The sequence below is a fragment of the Ananas comosus genome, linkage group 12, assembly GCF_001540865.1.
Source record: "Ananas comosus cultivar F153 linkage group 12, ASM154086v1, whole genome shotgun sequence".
In the NCBI taxonomy this organism is placed as follows: Eukaryota; Viridiplantae; Streptophyta; class Magnoliopsida; order Poales; family Bromeliaceae; genus Ananas; species Ananas comosus.
This window is the reverse complement of record NC_033632.1, coordinates 12,063,218-12,081,448: the sequence shown is the minus strand read 5'-3', so window position 1 is coordinate 12,081,448 and position 18,231 is coordinate 12,063,218. Positions and strand designations below refer to the sequence as shown.

General features: G+C 36.5%; 2 protein-coding genes and 1 non-coding gene across 3 annotated transcripts; 2 read left to right on the top strand and 1 right to left on the bottom strand.

The window, feature by feature from the left end:
* On the top strand, positions 3,393–3,465 carry TRNAR-CCG. Its single transcript has one exon. It is a non-coding gene; the product is annotated as a tRNA-Arg (tRNA).
* On the top strand, positions 4,906–17,009 carry LOC109718097 (phosphatidylinositol-3-phosphatase myotubularin-1). The gene is made up of 19 exons (XM_020244117.1): positions 4,906–5,087; positions 5,207–5,269; positions 6,635–6,709; positions 6,901–6,969; positions 7,958–8,027; positions 8,968–9,017; positions 9,396–9,682; positions 9,805–9,878; positions 10,593–10,656; positions 10,771–10,830; positions 11,486–11,585; positions 11,708–11,821; positions 12,543–12,712; positions 13,209–13,293; positions 13,415–13,645; positions 14,361–14,420; positions 14,730–14,794; positions 15,207–15,486; positions 15,978–17,009. Exons 1-19 carry the CDS (start codon positions 5,040–5,042, stop codon positions 16,497–16,499), a joined length of 2,487 nt encoding a protein of 828 aa, XP_020099706.1. The 5' UTR covers positions 4,906–5,039; the 3' UTR covers positions 16,500–17,009.
* LOC109717992 (LEAF RUST 10 DISEASE-RESISTANCE LOCUS RECEPTOR-LIKE PROTEIN KINASE-like 2.3) lies at positions 17,004–17,846 on the bottom strand. The gene is made up of 2 exons (XM_020243959.1): positions 17,554–17,846; positions 17,004–17,307 (listed from the first exon to the last, which is right to left on the bottom strand). The coding sequence occupies exons 1-2, from the start codon at positions 17,844–17,846 to the stop codon at positions 17,004–17,006; spliced, it is 597 nt and encodes a 198-aa protein (XP_020099548.1).

The following is an 18,231-nucleotide window of genomic DNA, read 5'->3' as shown; positions in this document are numbered from 1 at the left end:
TATAATAAATTTTGATATGATTATATTTAATAATATTATAGTATATATACTTAGGTGGATATATTAATGCACTATGGACTATCGGGTGCTATTAGTTTTCTTGTGCCATTAGATTAAAAAGATGTAGCGGTGATAGGATGATGTGGGGCCCGCTGGGTTGAGTCGGTGGTTGGTAGAGATAGTTAAATTAACTGGTAATAATAATCAGAATTGGTTAAATTCTAAGATGGAAACTCGATAGATCAAGCCGTTGGTGATATCAGTAGTGTTCAAGCGGCGTTACAGCTATGAGTTTTTCCACGTTGATTTTAATCTTTGTATGTATTTTTATCCCGATTAAGTTTATTATTAACCAAACCATCGTGGTATTGAATAGTATTCCATTAAGTCTTAATAATACTATATAATAATATATATTATATATATATATAATTACGAGAGAGAGAGACGAGATGAACAATACTGAGAGAAGAGATGCAGGAGGAGAGAGGAGAAAGAGAGAGAAGTATTATATCTATTAAAGGATTAAGGACATTGTACTATAAGTCGTTTGAAATGATCGGAGCTTCCAAATTTCATTAATCGTACCAGTTGAATTGATCTACAATATTAGAAATGTTTAGAAACCAAATTTTGTAATATTTAAAAATCATTATCAAGTTCATCAAAGAGTTTGAAAAATGAATGGTCATAAATGAATAACCTTCTTAAAATAGATGTTAGACTTTCTCAATTCATAATAAGAATTATCAAACATTATCTAAATAGTATAAAAAATTTTCTATAAAAAATTCAAGCAATTTGGATTGCTCTACACCGTTAAACAAACAAACGGCTCATATAGGCCGTCAAAAATTGTCGATTTTACGACACTTTGATCACCATGTAAATAATTTTAAAATTTATGAAATTTAGTTTCTAGATATTTCAAATACTCTAGATCAACTTCAACGGCTCCAATCATCGATTCTGAATCTCTATCCTCAAGAACAACTTGATAGGACAAGTGCTACTATCCTCTTAGGGTGCGTTTGGTTCGAGTTATCTTGGCAGGATTACAGACAATCCTGTCAGGATTACTATATTTGATTCATCCGCTATGTAATCTAGTCGTTAATGTAGTATTACAAATTGAGCAGGATTACACCGAAAATATTAACGAGAGGAGGGTCGTGTATCTTGCATTATTGAAAACCGTTAATACTACATATTATGTAAAATGACAATTTTGCCCCTCTAACTCCCGAAACCCTTTCAATATGTCATTTTAAAAAAATTTAGTTGCCACCAATTTGTTTTCGATAGCAAACAGTCTCCGTTGCCACCAATTTATTTTCGATGATAGAGCCTCCAATTCGACGATCGGTACCATTGAACATGATTTGTACCAATTGAAGTATTTAAAAATCAAATTTCAAATCTTTTCGGCATCATTTGCATAATGATCAAAAGGTTCAAAATTTGTAATTTTAATAGTCGATACGAGGCATTTTCTCGTTTAACGGCGTAAAGATATCCAAGCCAATTGAATTTTTATTAGAAAATTTTTTAAACTATATAAAATAAGATCTATGCTTTTGATCTTGATTACAAGACTCCTATCATCATTTTTTAAAGAATATTCATTTTAGCTGTTCATTTTTGTGTCCACACGATGGATAAGAGAATAATATCGGAAATGTATGAAATTTGATTTCTAAACATTTCATTTGATATAAATCATATTCAACGGTGCCGATCATCGATTTGGAGGCTCCATCATACAAAACAAATGGGAGGCAATGGAGCCCGTTTGCTATCAGGCATTCAGACATGCTTTTACAGTATCGCTTGTCGGGACAATAGTTGACACGTGAGAAACAAGTTTTCAAATTTGTGATTTTCGATATACAAATACGAGGCTTTGCGGATTAGATTTTGATTCGAAGACATCAATATTTGAAGAATAATATTGCACATTATAATTAGCTAAATATATTCTTTGGTATTAAGTAATTGATAATCAAGAATTATGCTTTGCTAGGCAATGTGATTCTCCTCACAAGTCCAAAATGTCACTATGTTTGCTTCTAAACAAGTAATTATTTATTAAACCCTTCACCGAGTTACATGGATCAAGGTAATATGAAAGAAGGCCCACTGGGCCCCGGTGCGACCGAAACCTGCGGCAAGTGATCATGGAATGGTCTTCTGACCCAGGGCAGCCAGCCGGGCCAGTTGGGGAACCACCACGGCCGGCCGAACTTTGGTATGATTGATCCTTGCCATCCGGGGGGTAGCAGCCCCCACCAAATCGACGAATTGATCTTACGAGTCGGATGCGGGTCTATGATGATCCCAAAGTCAGTCACGTAAGGGCCGTTGCCGTTTCCGCCGTTTGGGCTGGGCGCGATCGATAGATACTGAATCGTATGCGGGGCGTCAGCGGTTGGGCCTGTCTCCTCATGAAGATCACGGCCTGCGTGGGCTGCGGTGAAACAGACCGCTAGTGCAAGGATTGCTATTGCACTAAAATGAGCCATTTGAAAAAACCACTTTTGAGTGCGTTTGCTCTGATAGCAATGAACTGCGTTTACATTTATATGTGAGAAGAAAAGGGAGGTTTTATCGTGGAGTTAATGGCATTAAAATGGGTTTAACTTCGCATTTAATTTCATGTGGTTTAATAAGTTGTTATGAAACTTTGTAACCAATGAAGCTATAACTTTGAATGTAAAGGATAATAAATTGTACTAGTAATAAATTTGCTACATGAATCACTCATGCACAAGTCTAGGTTGTTATAAAAAAAACAAAAAAAAAGTTATTAAAGAATAATGTAGGAAAAGTATACATAATTTGGTTTTTATATAAGAAAATTTAGCCAAGATCTTCCGTTTTTACGTTATTCGCTTTCTGACAAATAAATAATAAAATTAAGAGAGTTTCAATTTGCTCGAAAGTCTACTTCAGTCTGAACTTCACCTTAACATTAACTCTCCAAGATATTCACACGGGTTGCCTACATCGTTTTCATATTTTTGCGGATAGTAAAAATTATACGGAACTTATATAAACTACAGGCCATTTTGAGTCGGTTACCCAGTCTTTTAATTTAAAATCTTGGTTTTACTACCCAACACTTCAATTTATTTTAATTTGCGTAAGCCAATGATACTTTGAATTTAAAATTTCAACTAAATACTTTAATGAATTTATGGTTGCAAGAATTGTTCGAAACGTACTGACTAAATCTGTAAAAATTTAGATAGTAAAATAAAAAATTTTGAAAAATTGGGTAGCCAATTTAAAATGGACCCTTGTGTAATTATGAAGAAAACTTGGTGAGAAATGTTAAAATATTTTATTTTATCAAATAATTTATTTAATTTCAATTTTTTTTAAATTGAAGGGATCGCGTGGCCTAATGGATAAGGCGCTCGCCTCCGGAGCGGGAGATTGTGGGTTCGAGTCCCATCGCGATCGATTTTTTATTTATTTTAGTAATTTTTAAATTTAGCTTTTCTTAAAAAAATAAAATTTTTCAAATTTTGTTCATTTAAAAAATTACTTTTTTCAAATAATAGCTTAATAATACTCTTTGTCTATTAAAATAATATTCAAGTTCTCATTTGGTATTGTTGCGATCGTGTTTTTCTAATTTTAAATATCTGCTTTTCAATAAAAATTTCAAGTTTTATCATTTAATTTTTTTTATTTTTTAAAACATAGTTTCAAATTTCTTGTTTCTTAAAATTTTTTAAAACATAGTTTCAAACTCTTTGTCTATTAGCTTTTTTTTAAAAAAAAAAATTTTCAAATTTCGTTCACTTAAAAAAATTTTATTCTTTCAAATAAAATTCCAATATTTTTTGTTTATTAGATTAATATTCACGGCCTTGTTTGGCATCACGCGCGATCGTGTTTTCTTAATTTTGAATTTTCATTTTTTAAAAAAAATTCAAATTTTGTCATTTAAATTGTTTTGTTTTTTAAACATAATTTCAAAGATTTTTGTTTCTTAAAATAATATTCAAGGCCTTCGTTTAGTGCCGACGTGTTTTAGCTTTTTTACAAAAATAAAATTTCAAAATTTGTTCATTTAAAAATTTTTATTTTTTCAAATAAAATTTCAATATTTTTTGTTTATTTATTTAATATTCAGAGCTAATTTTTAGACCATCCTTTTTTTTATTTTATTTTTATTTTTTGCCATTTATGCTAGAGACCATCGGTGATTATTTTAAATTTTGAAATCAAAATATCGTCGACTCACTAAAATCAAATAAATTTAAAAAATTAGATAGTAATATTTAAATTTTAAAAAATTAAGGAATCGGTTCAAAATGATTCATAATTCAGATAAGTTTTGTACTCCTTTATCTATTTTTAGATACCGTAGTTTAGTGGTCTCCAACTCTCTATACATTTTTCTTCTTAGGGTTAATTTCACACAGGTCTCTACAAATATAGTAAATTGTAAACACATTCCTATAAAGTTCAACTTTTATATATTGTATCTGTAAAATTTCTAATATTTTTAAATATATCTATCTGGTTTGTTATTGTTAAAGCGCTGTTTATTTTATAAGCGAAATAATTTTTCTACCATCACAAATATGTTCCTAAAAAAATCCCAATTATTAATTGAAGAGGGGTACAAAAATCAATTCACCTCATTAACTAACTAGGGTTAAATATTTTACCTATGGTTAACTAATTTTTTCTAACAGATCCTAACGGCGGAAATATATTTGAAAATATTAGAACATTTGTAGGGACAATATATGAAAATTAAACTTTATAGGGATATATTTGTAATTCACTATATTTGCAGGGACCAGTCTGAAATTAATCCTTTTTTAACCTGTTTTTATTTTATTTATTTATTATTTATATTATTTTTTTAACACGTATACATTATCGCACGCCACCTCTATCTAAAGCGAACCCCGAAATGAACCCAAAAGCCAAGATCCAAAAGCCGTAACGGATCCCTAACGCCGTTAACTCCGCCGCCGCCGCCGCCGCCGCCGCCGACGTAGAGCTCGCCGGAGACGATGGACGGCGCCGCTAGCTGGGATGCCCTAGAATGGACCAAGATCGACGTACCCGCTTCCTCCTCTCTCTCCCTCTCCTTCTCTCTCTCTCTCTCGCTCTTTCTCTTTCTTAGGGTTTCGTTTTTTCTGGATTCTGATGGTGCTTTGTCTTGTTTGTCGGGTTGTAGCCGGTGTCGAGGGGGCACGGGATGGAGGGGTTCCTGTTGGAGGCGGAGGAGGTCATCGTCCAGGTAACGATCGTGAAACGATAGCCCTCGTTACGGCTTTGGATTCTGCGTATTAGGGTTTGTTCTTTCGTGTTGTGATCGATCCTCTTGTGTGAATTGGTTGCGGCGAGATGAAACGTTTAGATTGTGGAGTATGTGTTTGTGGTAATGTGGTAGTGAAATAACGGTCTGCGTCTAGGGCAAAGTGTAATTGTGCTGGGATGGATCAGATAGGAGGAACTGTGGAGTTTTCATCGAGCTGCGATGAGCAAAAGCTATGCTAGGTTGGTTATGGATAAGAAAATTATTATGAGAGGAATATTTGAAAGGCTTAATTAGGCAGCGTGGAAGGTAGAGATTACAAGATTGTGGGATTCAAGGGTAAAAGGATGATGATTTGGGTACCCTAAAAGTTTCCCTCAAGTGCTGCTGATAAGTCGGCATCATTATGTGATTATATCATAGTTTTGAAATGTTGAGCTGCTAATTTACTGACATGTAGAACTGTTGATTCACCAGTAGCATTTGAGGGACCTTTGGAGGTATGTCGAGCAATACTCGCAGGGAAATAAGGGGCAAATAGTTGGAAAGATTATGATGGGTGGTTGAGCAATACTAGAAAAATAAGAAAATTGAGGATAGAATAGTGAATGAATAAGATAACCATTGAGTTTTGTTAGAGTTGTAATGTGAAGTTATGCTTAGAAATGGATATTTGAATATTCAATTTCAGTCTGGTAATGGAATAAGATGGTGATTTTGTAAGGAATTGAAAGATCTAATAAAATACTGTTGAAGGTGGAAATTTATGAGATCATGGGGAAGTACATTAGGAAACGTGATACTTAGAGCACCCTAGAAAATCTTCTTTAGTGCTGCTGATGAGTCAGCATTTCTATGTATTAGCTGAATAAAATTGCAAATCTAATAGGTTCTAGTTCTACTAATATGCTAACACATAGATTTGCTGGCTCATCAATAGTATTGGAGGAGACCTTTTGAGGTACACTTAGCAATACTTGTAGGAAGAGGGGAAAAGGTTGAAGATTGTGATGGGTGGTTGAGTTGTACTAGTCACAACTAAATGTAGAAGATTGACAATAGTATGCAATGATTAGTATAGGAAAAGTATGTAAACATAGAGAATAAGAAGACTTGGCAAAAACCCCTCTATCTATAGGATGAATTAAGCTTGAACATTCAGAACAAGGTTTCCTTAAGGCGTTCTGTACCATTTTCATAATTGCACTAAACAATCAAACTTCGTAATTGCTTGGAATTAAAAAACCAGATATGAAGTCAAAAAGTCACTGTGGAAAAGTCCAAAACTTGCCCTTTCTAGGCTACTTCTATGTGCTAGTAATTTGCTTTTGATCTAACTATTGCTAGGGTCACGGTGTGGTTCTACTAAATACAAAGGAAGCAGGCACCCTGTCAGTAACAAATTTTCGTCTTCTTTTTGTGGTAAGAATCATTAACGTTTTGATTTTTTCCATGGAATTTTAAAGTGCTTATGTTTCATTCTGGGGATTTAATAACTGCTTGAAATCATATTCCACTACTTAAAGGAAGTCTGCATTTTGCATTGATGTAAACTATTATTTTCTTTCTTATAAATTATCTTTTATAATTTTATACTTTTACTTTGTATGCAGAATCAGTTAACGCAGGGTATAATTGAACTTGGTACCATACCATTGGCAACGATTGAGAAGTTCACTGATGTAAGTCTGGTTCTATTCTGGAATATATGGGATATTTTTTGTTGGTAATTAGGTTTATTGAGATCTATGTTCGCATTCCATAAGATCTCACATTTTCAGCCCCTAATCTGTTTCGTGTAGACTAGATTTTAAAATGGAAGCAGTATGCTTGTTTTTGCTAGTATGATCAGTCTATACCTTAGGTAGTTCAGGTAAAGTTTTTTTCTTGTTTGACTTGGCAACATCTTAATGTTAATAAGTACTATGCAATGTTGGGAAGATAATGTTGGAGGTTGGAAACTTGGAATATCATGGCAATTGGTATCAAGCCATAATTGGCCATTGCAACAAAATTAGCTGGAGTAAGATTTGCCTTTTATTTTGATCCCTTCTCTAGTAATTTTGGACATAATAAAATTAACACCTGATATCAATCCTATTATGGAATCCCTCTTCCTTGGTAGTGAGAATTAATATCGTTCTCGTGAAGCTGATAGTCATTAAACTTTAGGAGAACCTATAGTTTCTCATTATCTTGTGGTGAATGTAGCTTAAGCCTTTAACATAACAAATACGAGTTTAAGGCATCTTAGTCTGCTATTATCTGAGTTTGATTAGTGCTTCATGCTAATTAAAGTTCAGGCTAATTACCATATTAGTCCCTGATGTTTGACCCCAATTTTGGTTTCATCTTAAGACTATCAATTTCATCCTGGAAGTTTACCTTAGATTTCACTTTCATCCTTGAAGTTTGATCTCAAGTTCAATTTTCTTCTCAACATTTCAACTTTAACACAGAAAAATTTAACAACTGCACTGATGTATTACTTATTATAGATTGAGATTAATAGAAGGCATAGTAATGGCATAGAATATACTTCTGAGACTTAATTGTTACGCTTGAACTCTGAGGATGAAAATGAATTCAAAGCCAAACGTCAGGGTCTAAATTTTTAATTGCCCTTTCAGTTTTCTTCTTAATGCTTATTGATGATTCTGATCTCTGAAGGATGTGAAGCTTCCTTCTGCCCCTCGGCAATCTGATAAGATTCAACCGCGCGAGCTTCTTCAAGTTATTGGTATGCTTTTCTGTGTAAATGATGAAAACATATTATTTGGTCATAATTAATGCTGTAAGCTTTGACGTTCAGAACGTTCTTTTTTACTTGTATTAATAATCAGAAACTTTTTCTTAATTTTACATATATTTTCTGATGGCTTATCAATATCCTTCAGATATTAACTGTGGTGTAGTTCAGTTCACGTAATGAAGTTATAAGAAGTCTTTCAGTAAAGCAAACTTAATGGCCGTTTTGGCTATTATCTCATACCGAAGAAAGGTTGATTACTACATTGTTGATGTAATATAAGCACCAACTGCAGTACGATGGAACATTTGGAAATAAAATTAAAGAATAAATTAGAGTCCCCTTTGAAGTAGTACCTTTAACATCGCCATCGCCACAAAGAGTGCGTTTGCGAATACACACACACACACACAAAACTTCTTGATGGAAACAATAACACACACACACACACACACTAAAAAAACCTTCTTGATGGAAACAATAACACACACACACACACACACACACACACACACACACACACACACTCTTCTTGATGGAAATGGTAACACAATAATGTTCCTGTTTCTTGCAGAAAAGGTCCTTTGTTATATTCCTGTTAAATAATGTATGCTGAGAAGAGGTCCTTTTATTGATATAGCTGTTGGTCTGGTGATGTAATTTCATTGAGCCTATTGCCCAAATATTATATGCTGACACTGGCAATACCATAGATTTGCAAATTTTCATCAAGTTATTGTATGCTGTTATATGAATAATTTTATCTTTTTACTCTTGTAAAATGCAACATTCATCCTTAATTGTTATGTTCATAATTTGGGCAATGTTTTATGGTACAGATAGAGAAGAACTCACAGTAAAATCATAATAGTTCACCTATAGCTACTTTTGCATGGGGAAAAGCTAATTGTTATGTTCTTTTTTTATTCAGGTAAAGATATGAGAATTATACTGTTTGATTTTCGGCCTAGAACTATGCAGGTCTGCACTGAGAAACTTTCTTAATCTGCTTTTCTTGCAGTTTCATATTATATTTGTTCTCTGACTTTTCGCCGCGCATTTCCATGTTCTGATTTATATCATGAACACTACGTTTGATCCTATATCATGTTATCATGTACCTTGCTGTTTGTCTATCTTGGTTTATCTATTATTATGGTTCTCTCTCTCTCTCTCTCTCTCTCTCTCTCTCTCTCTCTCTTCCCAAGAAAATAAACCACCTACGGGTTCATTGTGTTAATTACTAGGGAGAAGGAAAAATGAGAACCAAGAACTAGAATTTTCATTTATAGTAGTGTTTAATCATGCATCATGCATCTTTTGTGGAAGTAAATCTAACATTTTCTGTACCACTTACAGAAACATGCAGTTGTCGACGCTTTGCGGAAATACACAAAACCCACACAATTGTGGGATTTATATACATTTTCTTGTGGTCCTTCCAAGTTTAGTAATGCCAACCCCCAGTTGCGATTGCTGAAAGAATATTATCGACTTCTCGGGAAAAATTTCTTGCATGCAAGTAGCAGAAGGCAAGCTGAATCATTGTCAGTATCTAACAAATGTTGGAGAATTACCACAATAAACTCTAACTATACATTATGTCCAACTTATCCTTCTGCTTTGCTGGTACCAAAGAGTATCAGGTACTCACATTTTGTTTATAAAATCTCAGAGCTTAACCTTTATATAGAAACTTGCATATTTCTTGGGCCTTTTTATCCTAGTGGTTTAATTGTTTATGTGATTTGATTGGTTTACGATTCAGCGATGAAGAAGTACAACAGGCTTCTGCATTTCGCGCGGGTAGAAGGTTGCCTGCAATTTCGTGGTGTAATCCTGGTAGGTAATATATACATACGTACATTAATTACAAATATATATATATATATATATGTATACACATTGTGTTATCGTATATAATGCATATATACATTGATTATGATAATTGTAAGAATAATAGTAGATACATAAACATCCGACTAGTTGAAGATCAGTGCCATTTATTATGCTTAAGTGAGTTTAAAACATTTGAAAGTTGATCATTGTGGATGGATTTGAATGGCTTTCCTAGAGGCAAATAGTTTCCTTTTTTTTTCAATAGGGCCTATGTGGTAAGAATAATAGTAGATACATTAACATCTGACTAGATGAAGATCAGTGCCGTTTATTTTGCTTGAGTGCATTTAAAATATTTGAAAATTGATCGTTGTGGATGAATTTTAATGTCTTTCCTGGAGGCAAATATCTTTCCTTTTTTTTCTGATAGGATCCACGTGGCTAGATCGATTGAAATTTTGATTTTATCTGATCAATCATATCAACTTGTCTTAAGCACCTCCCAATTCTTAATCTAGACTCTAGACCATCAAGGCATGAAAGTTTCCCTTCAAATATGATATTGCATTTAAAATGTTTATTACTTCTTTATATTTGATTCATCCATCAACTATGAATTATCACCTGCGTGCACTTCTTAAATATTTAGTAGAAACTTACCCTTTTCAGGCATGTTTGTAAGCTGTTTGGAAGAAATTGACTATCTGATTTATGTAGGGACTGGAGCTGTTCTTGCACGTTCGTCTCAGCCACTTGTTGGTCTCATGATGAATCTTAGAAAGTAACTGTTATTTCTGTCTCTGTCCATTTGTCTTTTTTTTCTTTCCCTTTTTCTTAAATATGCATATGGCAGGAGATATTTGAGAATGCTGGTGACTTACAATAGTTTCTGCAGTGATGCAGATGAGAAACTTGTAGCTGCACTTTGTACCGAAATGATTGATGGATCTCGGAGGTAATTTTGGTGCTCAATCTCTTATGCCATCTAACCTTTTTATAGAATTCATTGACTTACTTTTGAGTGAGATAATTACCACAAACTGCCGATACAGTTCATGTAAGGTTATAGATTATTTGAAATATAGTAAACCTTTGAGACTCTGCTATGAAATACAAAACAATTAAGGGATAAAAAGGAGAGTTTGAAAACTTCTGAAAACCTACTTTTGTCCATTTAACACACATGGTAACATAGCATAGGTCATTCAGAACTTGCAAATATTCTAATTTATGAAGAGTAGTATAACTATGAAGTAATGAAAATTTAAGACGACATAGATGTGCTTACAGTATTTGATCTTTACGTGTTTAAGTAGTTAATCATCCATATGCCATAATAAATCTGTTTATATATACCTAAAATGAATGGCATTAGGCAGCTTGTTCATGTAAACAAATCCAGGACAATTCATGAATGCGGTGTATATGCGGTGGTTAAGGGACTGAATCTGCTTTTGCGGGTTTGTGCATTACATTAGCAAATGAGGAAATAACGAACTTCTTTTTTTCTATTCCTGCACTAATACTGTGGCTATCTGTTCCTTTGTTGGTTGGCCGCCTTGATCTGCATTTACTATGTGATTTGATTACAAGATAACCTGTATGCACAGGAAGCTCTATATTGTTGATGCAAGGCCTAGAGCTAATGCATTAGCAAATGGAGCAAAGGGAGGTGGCTCAGAATCTTCATCTAATTATTTCCAATCTGAGGTCTGCTTTTAATTGATGTATAATATCTATTTGTATTGTGTCTATCATATTCTTTTTTGTGCAAATATTGTTTTTCCTTTCACATTGTTAATTTTTTTTATTTATTTTGATTTTCCATTTAGGTTGTCTTTCTAGGGATAGGTAACATTCATGTCATGAGAGAAAGCCTCTCTCGCCTCAGGGAGTATGTTGACACAAATGGCACAACTTCATCAGATGGAATGTCATCATTCTTGGTGAGTTTGCTGGTTCTCTTGTTGTAAGACTCGTTAAATAGTTATTCCCCGGTTCATATATGGAATTTGGTGTGTTCTTTTGCTAATGCAAGCGTCAGATTATAGACCGTGTGTTTTTGGTAAGATATACATTATATGTAACTATATAAGATGATGAAAAATGTAGGAGTTCGTGTTTAGTATCTACACTAGTGCTTACAAGTTAGCAGATTGATGCCCACCATGTAATTGAATTTGAGCCCCACCTTTTCTGCTGAGATTTGCAACTTTCAAGAGGTTTTTCAGGTTCATAATGTTGAGGACCTTGAGGTTTCGTCCCTTTGCTTCTTTTTCTTCTTCGTTGCCCTCGGGTTTCCAATCCTTATTTTCATCCCTCCCCCTTTCCCTCTCTCTCTGACACCTTTTCCCTTTTTGTCCTTTTTTTCTTGTTCTTCAATTTTCTTTCCGGTGGGAAAGTCTCTATTTTATTTCACTGTCTTCATATAAGTTTTTGTAGTTCCATCATGATCACTTACGAAGCTGTTATTCATTTGTGTTTATCAGTCTCTTTGATGCGTTCGTTGAATCACTCTCCATGTTATTCTGTTTTTAACTGCCTATTCTTGCTACATTTTCCTTTCAGTGCATGGAAGCTTGTTCAAGAATTAACATCCTTCATATATTTCTAGTCACATCATCGAGCATGTAGTTAAAAGTGTGATCTCCTTTCATATTTTCGCAGAGAAATGGTGGGTGGACTTTGGGTGGAGGAAACCTTAGTAGCATGTCTGCTTCTGTTTCCACACTAGGAGTCAGCGGCTGGTTGATCCATGTACAGAGTGTGCTGACAGGAGCTGCATGGATTGCTGCGCGGGTTGCTCTAGAATCAGCCTCAGTTCTAGTCCATTGCAGGTTTTCTTTGCCCTCCGTCACTATTTTGACAATTTAATGGACACTGATCTACAAGTTAGGGTTTCTTATATTGGCTGATTATGTTTTTCTGTTTCCTGTTACTGGCTAATTTTCTCATAAAAGTAAACTCTAGTTAGTGGAGAATCTGGGTAGGCAAATGATCTTAGGGGTGCTCTTATTAAAGCTTCTTGATAAAATTTTATATGAAGTCCTGACTTAGGTTTATTGACAGTCGATATGGTTTTGATAAGTTGATCACATAGTAGTTTCCTCCATAGATTTGATGAAGATTGAGGTCGGTCTGAAATTTCAATGTCTTGATATAAGTAATATATGTATTTGGTGATTAGGTCTTATCTACCAGCATACTAGTACTTTGTTTTGATTTGTGGCCAATATGCCAACCAGCCACAAGTTTCTTATTTGGTTTTCATCTTTTATCTTTGCACATTCATGATTGCATTTTCACTTTGAAAACCTTGTACTCAATTTGTAGTGACGGATGGGATCGAACAACTCAACTTGTCTCGCTTGCTGGCTTAATGCTCGATCCTTATTACCGGACGTTCAAGGGATTTCAGGTTAGTGACATTAACATGCTTTTGGATTTTCTTGGGGCTCTGCACATTAATGTTTCATTCGAAAACCTGTAAACTTGTTATCAGACTTGGAGCAGAAATAACATCTTCTTTCGGCTTTTAGGCTCTTGTTGAGAAAGATTGGCTCGCATTTGGTCATCCTTTCTCTGATCGAATGGGAATTCCAACAGTCTCTGAAATTAGTAGCGGTCCCTCGGAATTATCCAGGCAATCTTCGCTCGGGAGTCTATCGGGTTCACCAATGTGGAATACTTCAGGATCCGGATCGTCATCATCTACTAGCGGTTCTACGCATGGACAGATGTCAAATAACTATTCTCCTATATTCTTACAGGTATATTGGTTAATGCATGCTGGTTATTCTAGTAATTTGTTTCATGACATTCATGCGATCAGTATAGCAAAATCTTTAACTCTTATTGCTTTCTGCCAGATTCAGTGATCCCCAGTTACTGTGCTTTATCTTTCCGTTGCACAACTATTTGTTGAAATTAGATGGATTTTTCTCCAAATTTCATTGGCATTACTACCATTATACGTTTTGATAAGACTGATATTTTCATGTAGTCATGTGAGTAGATTGGCAACACCATCTTGAAAGATTTTACTTTATATGCGTATGTTTGATTTATGCAAACTCCTGGGCTATAAAAGGCTAAACTCGGGCACTTTTAGAAGCACCAAATCCTTTCTATTTTTACCTAAAATTCAATGCTAGGGCTTTCAAATTGTCGATGCATGACATTAGACATGATAATACATACCATCTGACATTTTTAAAAATCAGAATTCACGACTTAAGATTAAGTTTCTACTTTCTAGAAACCAATATTCCCAACTTCTGAAAATAATTTTTCTACAATAATTTGGTTGGAATCTAGAACGATTTTTTTTTCCTCGCTTTGATTTCTTGTGACCGCCCTGATTGTACAATCCTATCAAAGTTGCAGTCCATGAAGCTTATTTTCATATTTTCTTTTTAACTGGATTTTGCATTTCTTTTACTATTCTATTTGGATTTATTTCTTATTATGCCCCTCTTTCTTCAGTGGGTGGATTGTGTTGCGCAGTTGCTTCGGTTGTACCCCTGTGCATTCGAGTTCTCTTCTGTAAGTATCCTGCTCTTCCATAAACTTGTGGCATGTGCCTGGTTTGGCTTTTGAGCAATATTTCTACTCCAAGGAGCAAATAAAATGTTTGGAACTTTTGCTGAAGCCAGAATGCTATATTATCCCAAAGTAGGAGCTCCAAATTAGAGCTTCTCCTTTTGCTTATGTTGCAGAAAAGCTGCCGGTGTTTCTTAGGGCAGCTTACTTTCTGCTGCAGAAGCTCTAGCCATGCCGAAACAGGACCCTCATTTTGACTGTCTTGCTGGTCCTTGAGCTCAATAACTATTCACTTTGCGAATGCGAATGCAGACATTTCTGGTTGATTTTCTGGATTGTGTATTGTCTTGCCGCTTCGGAAACTTCCTATGCAACAGGTACTCAAAACATTAATTTAAGCTTATATTGCTAGGCCTTTTGAGTTTGACATAATCTCAAGTCCTAATATTCCAGTAAGATCAGATGGGTGCGTCCTCCTCTGCTGATACATCTCTGAACTCAGATGATGGAATGTCGAATAATTCTTCGGTTAATTGTTATGCTAGCGCGCTATGCTGACATCGGGTTTTATTATGTCCATCTAAGATTAGGATCTCTCTCTGATATTGTCCATTGTACCTATTCTTTCCATTTTGTTGCTTTAGCAGTATTGACAGTGGCAAAAGCCTTGTTTTGTTTATACACACACGCGCGTGCGCATATATATGTGTGTGTGTGTATATATATTTCCTTCCGATTTCCAGAATATCAATTCATAGAATTATCAACATGCCCTTTTGGATTTCTTAGTGAGAAGGAGAGACAACAGATCGGTATTTCAGATGTTTGCGGGTGCTTATGGATGTACTTAGCCGATCTGCGTGCTTCTGGGGGAAGCTCCCATGTGCATTTCAACATATTTTACGACCCAGCAAAGCATGACGGTCCGCTAAAGCCGCCTGCTGCCACCCTGGCCCCCACAATCTGGCCCCAGTTCCATCTCAGGTGGTCGTGCCCTTCCGAATCGCAAGGCGGGGAGCTCGAATCTCAATGGCGCGCCTTGTCCAAAAACTACTCTGAGTTGGCAAAGGTACTCTTCTCTCTTTATTTCTAAAACTTTCGTCCTTCAACTTGTGCACGAGGCTGGTTAATTAGACGTTAGAATCAATTGTTGGGTTGATTACAATTTAGCCTCTGAAGTTAGGTTTTGATTTCAATTTTGCCCTCAAAGTTTCACTTCGAACAGTTTAGGGGACTTCGAACAATTTAGCCCCTAAACCCTGGTTTTGAACTTTATCCTAGTAACAAATTTTAATCCTCACAAGTTTTATCCCAATTTCAATTTTAACAAAACAGTGGCAGTGGTGCGCCTTTCTTCAGATGATAGATGAAAGGACTTCGCTGTCAGGTGAAGCAAACTTCGGCAATCTTAAATTGAATCTACGAGGGCGAAATTCAAGTTGTAACCAACCTTTTACTCGGTCGCATAAAAAAGAGCATCACTAGCATTATTAAAATTTCAATTACTTGGATGTACTTTTGCACAATGCAATTTTCATTATTATTGTGATGAATCTGCAGGCAAAGGAGATGGCGGAATTGAGGGCCCAGGATCTAAAAATAAAAATGAGCTCATTAAATGCAGAACTACAAAAGGAAAAACAGGCTGGCTATTCCGCCCTAGCCATCGCTAAAAGAGCCTGCAGGGAGAGCCTCGCCATTAGAAGGGCACTTCAATCGCTCGGGTGCAAAGTCCATGTCTCAAACAACGGTGAGAATCCGATCGACCAAGTGAACGCACTACTCGATAAAAGGGAAAACCTATCGCATTCGTTCCGAAGAGATTCCATCGCTTCTCATCAGCAGCTCGATGAAAAGGACGATTTCTCAATAACGATATCAGCTCTTGAGGATAGCCCGATCTCGGATGATCCGAAGATAAACCGGGTTTGCGAGTCGCTGTGCCCATTCAGGACGCGAGAAGGTTGCAAGTGGCCGGATGCTAACTGCGCGCAGCTCGGGAGCCAGTTTGTTGAGTTGAAGGCGGATTTTGATGCGTTCGATCGGTTGTCGATTTACGAATGCTATTTCGGCACGGACTAAGGAACTTTTGAGGGCTACCCTCAACTTTTCTGCAGTTTCATGAGAAAAAAAGAGTTGGTGCATAAAAGAAAATGCAGCAAAACACCCCTACATATTTATCGCTATTTTCGCGTCGCCTACGGAGTATATATTCGTAGGGGGATATCTTGCGTTGTTGCATTGTAAAAGTCGCCGCATATCATATTCGAATCAGTTCCGATGCGGATCGAAGGAATTGGCAGTGGACAAGTAGAAGTTCGAACCCAGGGCTTAAAATTGCTGTTTTGAGCCCGCCGAGGTATCTGACATGCAATGAGATATCGACAAACTCCAGCAAAAATTAGGGTTTAGGAGACAATTTTTGATTGTATATAGGATCCAAACTTACTGTGTATGAAGCAGGAATGATTGAGCGAATAATTTTTGTTTGTTGGATTTTTATGCAAATAAATTAACGAATAAAAAGGTATTGTGGGCAATAGATTTTTCTCCTCGTAAACTATGAATTTGTTTTTTAATTTATTTTTAATATCTAGGGTTCTCGGCTTGGGATTGTGGGCAGAATGTGTTGGTTACGTTTTCTGTATGTTTTCGCAACTCTTTTTGTATGTATATCCAATACGGGAAGTAGAGCTCGCTCGTGTTCTCGATGCGCGCTTCGACGTTCCTCCGACCCCTGACCATCTCCAGCACCACCATTCTGTGGCTGTAGACGTCGGACTTACTCGACACAGCCCCGTAGCTCCGGAAGAAGACCTCGGGGGCTATGTACCCCGCGGTCCCCCTGGCCCCCAGCATCGCAGATTTTGGCAAGACCGAAGTCGGATATCTTCGGAGAGTAGTCTCCGTCCAGCAGGATGTTATGCGGCTTGATGTCGAAGTGCAGAATCCCGATGTCGCACCCGTGATGCAGATACTCTAACCCCCCCAGCAATGCCGGTCACGATATCCAACAACTTGGCCCAATCAAGACACCGTCGTCGTCGTGTTCTTGTTACGGTTGTGTATGAATGCCGGTCACGATATCCAACAACTTGGCCCAATCAAGACACCGTCGTCGTCGTGTTCTTGTTACGGTTGTGTATGAATGCCGGTCACGATATCCAACAACTTGGCCCAATCAAAACACCGTCGTTGTCGTGTTCTTGTGACGGTTGTGTATGAACTTTCGAGCGAGCCGTTAGGCATGAGCTCGTAGACGAGGACTCTTCTAGAACCTTCCAGGTAGAAACCGAGCAGGCCGACGATGTTGACATGGTAACTGCAGCCGATGCCGACGACTTTTTTGAAGAACTCCTTTCCGGAGCCCCTCGCGCGTTTCAACCCCTTCACCGCAACCAGGCGGCCGTCGTCGAGCCTGCAAGTCATCTTTGCAACATCAAGGTAGGTGTATCTTGCAGGGGCCAGGGAAGAGCAAGATAGGTGAAGCATAGCAGTAGCAGGTGGCCATTTCTCATCTATTCACCAATGTGTGAAAGAATCAAAGAAATGGTTCAAATTGGAATGTGACAAACAAAGTTAGTGTTGGTTGTATCACTGCACATAAGACTTCTACTGGAGTAGACCATCACAACTTGACTGGCAAGTCTTGCTTGACAACAACATGCTGTCTGCACCTAGCTATTCCAATGAACGAGAGCCGTCGGCGTTGACGACGACTTGCAACGACCCGATCCATTAGCAATAATAATTTGTTGAACCCAAACCACTGACCCGAAATGCTTAAATCTAATTATTATTACTAGCGTGTAAG

What these genes read in the sequence shown, in the direction of transcription:
- LOC109718097 (XM_020244117.1), top strand. Translation starts at nt 5,040, where the DNA reads ATGGACGGCGCCGCTAGCTGGGATGCCCTAGAATGGACCAAGATCGAC. An exon ending in CGAGCTTCTTCAAGTTATTG is followed by an intron (nt 8,028 to 8,967) that starts GTATGCTTTTCT and finishes TTTTTTATTCAG; the next exon opens with GTAAAGATATGAGAATTATA. An exon ending in AATTTCGTGGTGTAATCCTG is followed by an intron (nt 9,879 to 10,592) that starts GTAGGTAATATA and finishes TGATTTATGTAG; the next exon opens with GGACTGGAGCTGTTCTTGCA.
- LOC109717992 (XM_020243959.1), bottom strand. Translation starts at nt 17,846, where the DNA reads ATGACTTGCAGGCTCGACGACGGCCGCCTGGTTGCGGTGAAGGGGTTG. An exon ending in ACCGGCATTCATACACAACC is followed by an intron (nt 17,308 to 17,553) that starts GTAACAAGAACA and finishes TACTCTCCGAAG; the next exon opens with ATATCCGACTTCGGTCTTGC.